The 3,765-nt window shown below is 43.7% G+C and overlaps 1 protein-coding gene across 1 annotated transcript; it reads right to left on the bottom strand.

Annotated features, from left to right (window-relative positions):
- Window positions 1-2,441: 2,441 nt before the first annotated feature.
- Window positions 2,442-3,281, bottom strand: LOC134989753 (odorant receptor 131-2-like). The gene has a single exon (XM_063950627.1). It carries the CDS (start codon window positions 3,279-3,281, stop codon window positions 2,442-2,444), a length of 840 nt encoding a protein of 279 aa, XP_063806697.1.
- Window positions 3,282-3,765: the final 484 nt, after the last annotated feature.

The raw sequence follows: 3,765 nt of genomic DNA, 5'->3' as shown, positions 1-3,765 counted from the left end.
GGCAGCAAAAGTGTGCACTGTACTTAAAATATGTACTCCTGCTATACTATAACTGCTCCCCAGTCTCCCCCACAATTAAGCTGTGTGAGCAGTGAGCACTCAGCACAGTCAGATAATGATATACAGTATTACATATGATGCAGCACACTGGGCTGAGCACAGATATGGTATGTGACTGTGTCACACTGTGTATCGTTTTTTTTCAGGCAGAGAACGGATTAATTAAACTGGTGGTGGTCACTGGTCACACTATCAGCAAGTAGTACTCCGTCCTAAGCAGACAATCACAATATACTGGTGGTCAGTGTGGTCACTGGTCAGTCACACTGGCAGTGTGGCACTCTGGCAGCAAAAGTGTGCACTGTACTTAAAATATATTATTTATGTACTCCTGCTCTAACTGCTCCCCAGTCTCCCCCACAATTAAGCTGTGTGAGCAGTGAGCACTCAGCACAGTCAGATATACAGTATTACATATAATGATGCAGCACACTGAGGCTGAGCACAGATATGGTATGTGACTGTGTCACACTGTGTATCGTTTTTTTTTTCAGGCAGAGAACGGATTAATTAAACTGGTGGTCAATGGTCACTGGTCACACTATCAGCAAGTAGTAGTACTCCAGTCCTAATATGCTCCCCAAAATTAGTAAATAGTGTCTCTAACTCTCTACTCTCTTCTCTATAAACGGAGAGGACGCCAGCCACGTCCTCTCCCTATCAATCTCAATGCACGTGTGAAAATGGCGGCGACGCGCGGCTCCTTATATAGAATCCTAGTCTCACGATAGAATCCGAGCCTCGCGAGAATCCGACAGCGGGATGATGACGTTCGGGCGCGCTCGGGTTAACTGAGCAAGGCGGGAGGATCCGAGCCTGCTCGGCCCCGTGTAAAAAAATGCTGAAGTTCAGCGGGTTCGGATTCCGAGAAACCGAACCCGCTCATCACTAGTAGATACATGTGCCAGGTTGAATTGCAGATGAAATGGGCTAGGTGGCCATCAAATTTATTAGGGTAGTTGCTTGGGGAAAAAAAAGTGTTCCTGTGTCTGGCGGTTCTCACCAATTGCAAGCGGTACCGCCTCCCTGACGGCAGCCTTCTGTACATGTCGTGAGCGGGGTGGGAGTGATCACCGATGATACTTTCCGCCCGCTTAGTAACCCTTGCCCGATATATATCCTCAATCGCCGGGAGATTTGTCCCTTTTTAATATGAACTGTGCCGTGACAGTACATTAGATATCCCATGAGAAGGATATCTGATTTCCACCATCACTTAAGACATTGTAAATTCAAATACTTAGCATGGAGAAAATGCTCCGCAGTCACCAGTAAATGCGACCTCCCCCCTACCCCCTGAATGTCATTTACATAATCTTATCCTACAAAATAAATGCGTTCCAAGTGAGTGCATAAGTCCTAAATGGCTTTGAAATTATAACCATTAAATTCTCATTAATTGCTTCATTATTGAATAATCTTGTCTTTTAATTTAACAACACTGTATCCCTCCAGTTTATATGATCAATCAAGTCACACAGAACCTAATTCAAGGCTGTACGCAATGGCCGATTGTCACGCAATGGAGCGATTATCGGCTGACTTTGCATGTGCCGCGATCGCAATGCGTGAAGATGCAGCTGTGATCGTCTCACACTGAAGATTATATCTTAAAGTGATTGACTGGAACTGACCATTTGAAGGTGTCAACTGGGAGTTTTTGGGGAGTGGTTGGTAAAACGCAGGTGTGTCATGGCTGTTTTGGGGCATGTACCTGCCTTCAGCTGCAAGCTCCTATGTACAAATACATGGCTCCTGCAACCAGGCTGCGTTGCCATAGACCAACCCTTAAGCTCGATGTTCCTCGTTCTTACGTACAGGCTAAGAATGTGTGCACAATTGCTGTTGACTTCGCCATGGCTCTGGTGGGCATCATTCCTGGACGGCAGCTTCACTTTTTAATATCAGCAGTTTCGTAGCCGACAAAATCGCAATTGCATTTGTGTACAAACATGAATGAGGCTCATAGCTCCTATAGCAGAGAAAAGGTATAACAGACTTTCCTAATACTAACTGTTGTGGTATTATGCACAGGTGTCAGTGCACCTACTGTACGTAGGAAAATCCCAACCCATAGACATGTCTGTTACCACACAGAGTGACTTAAGACTGGGTCAATAATACACAATATACTTGGGCAGGGGAGCCATGGCTTTTCCCTGACTCCATTTGAGAACAATGAAATGTCTTCTAAATAGGATTCCAAACTTAGATCCACAGCTGGATTGAGGTACAGTAAGTGAAACTTATGACCTCTGACCTATTGCAGAGAATGTGGAAGTGGTGGGATAGAATGAAGCATGAAAATGAAGAAAAACTGAGGTCCACATTATTTTATCTATGTTATTTCATAATATATTATACAGCTATATAATGTCTCCTCAAAAGTTTCCAGATAGGGACCTTTGTGAAGTGCACGCATTTCTCATACGTTTACCTAGAACTTCATCCCTACTTCCATAAATTAATGGACTTATAAATCTGGGAATACACGTAAGCAGGAAATAGTTGATTAATGGCATATAGTAAAAATATGGTGACAAATATTTGTCAGTATATGAATTCAATAAAGACAACATGCACAACATGAGCTGAAACGCGTGGAGCAGGACAGTTTTTCCAGCCTTAGAAGCAGATTTCCCAGAATCAATCCTCTTAGCCACCAGCATAACTTTGATGTACGTGTAGCCGATTATCAGTACAACCACAGAAAAGCTAATTACTATGGTTACTGTTCTTAAGACCACCTGTACCTCATTCACTATTAGCAGTGGCCAGTTGCAGAGGATACTGATTGAAAAGACGCGTTTCTCCACAGTAAAACAAAATGCAATAAAATCGGGGAGCTGTGGAATAAGCCCCACTGTCCACATGATGGCGATAGCAATACTAGATCTCTGTGCAGTGCACAATTCCGCATGTCTTAATGGATGGCAAATGGCTACATAACGTTCTAAAGACATGACCGCCAAATTGTACGGAGTAATACTAAATGTGCACGTGGAGAAGGTGATGATTGTGTAGCAAACCAGCACAGGCATGTATACCGCGCACAAAAGAGACAGGAAGAGAAAAAATGAAACAGTTAGATATACAAGATCATTGACAAGCATGTGGATAAACAGTATATAGCGAGGGTTCTCTCGGACATGAGGAACGGTGAAGAAGGCATTCAGTATAATGGCCATGAAGTACAAGAAGATGCATAACATGAAGAACATCACTACTAAGTAACATACGCTTGTAAAATCTCTAAATGTATTGATGTATACAGTAATGTTGCTGTTGGAATTGGCGGAGTTAACCATTTGCTGACGTTCCAACCACCGTTTGTTCTCTGTTGAAAGAAGAAACTTAATAAATAAACCTACTCCCAAACTCCTGCCTTATGGTGAACAATCATATAATACATTTGTATTAAACTGCCTACTTGTGATCTGGAGATTTCAGTTGACATGTACACACTGGCTCCGAGAGGGAAGAAGCGGGTACCAATTACCTGGGCAGGGGCTTGCTGGGGGGACCTGGGTCTGTCATTCCGCCCTCCTCTCCTGAGTATACATACCTTGATCTGGGAAGGGGTTACCTCCTCCTCCTCAGTGGCAACTTCGGGAAGATGTCCCTGCACAGTAAGAGCAAAGCTCCCCTAGGCACAGGAAGACATGGGCAATGCTTCCAGCCAGTATAGCACGGAGGATCTTTTTC

The sequence above is a fragment of the Pseudophryne corroboree genome, chromosome 2, assembly GCF_028390025.1.
Source record: "Pseudophryne corroboree isolate aPseCor3 chromosome 2, aPseCor3.hap2, whole genome shotgun sequence".
Classification (NCBI taxonomy): Eukaryota; Metazoa; Chordata; class Amphibia; order Anura; family Myobatrachidae; genus Pseudophryne; species Pseudophryne corroboree.
This window is presented reverse-complemented; position numbering and strand designations above follow the sequence as displayed.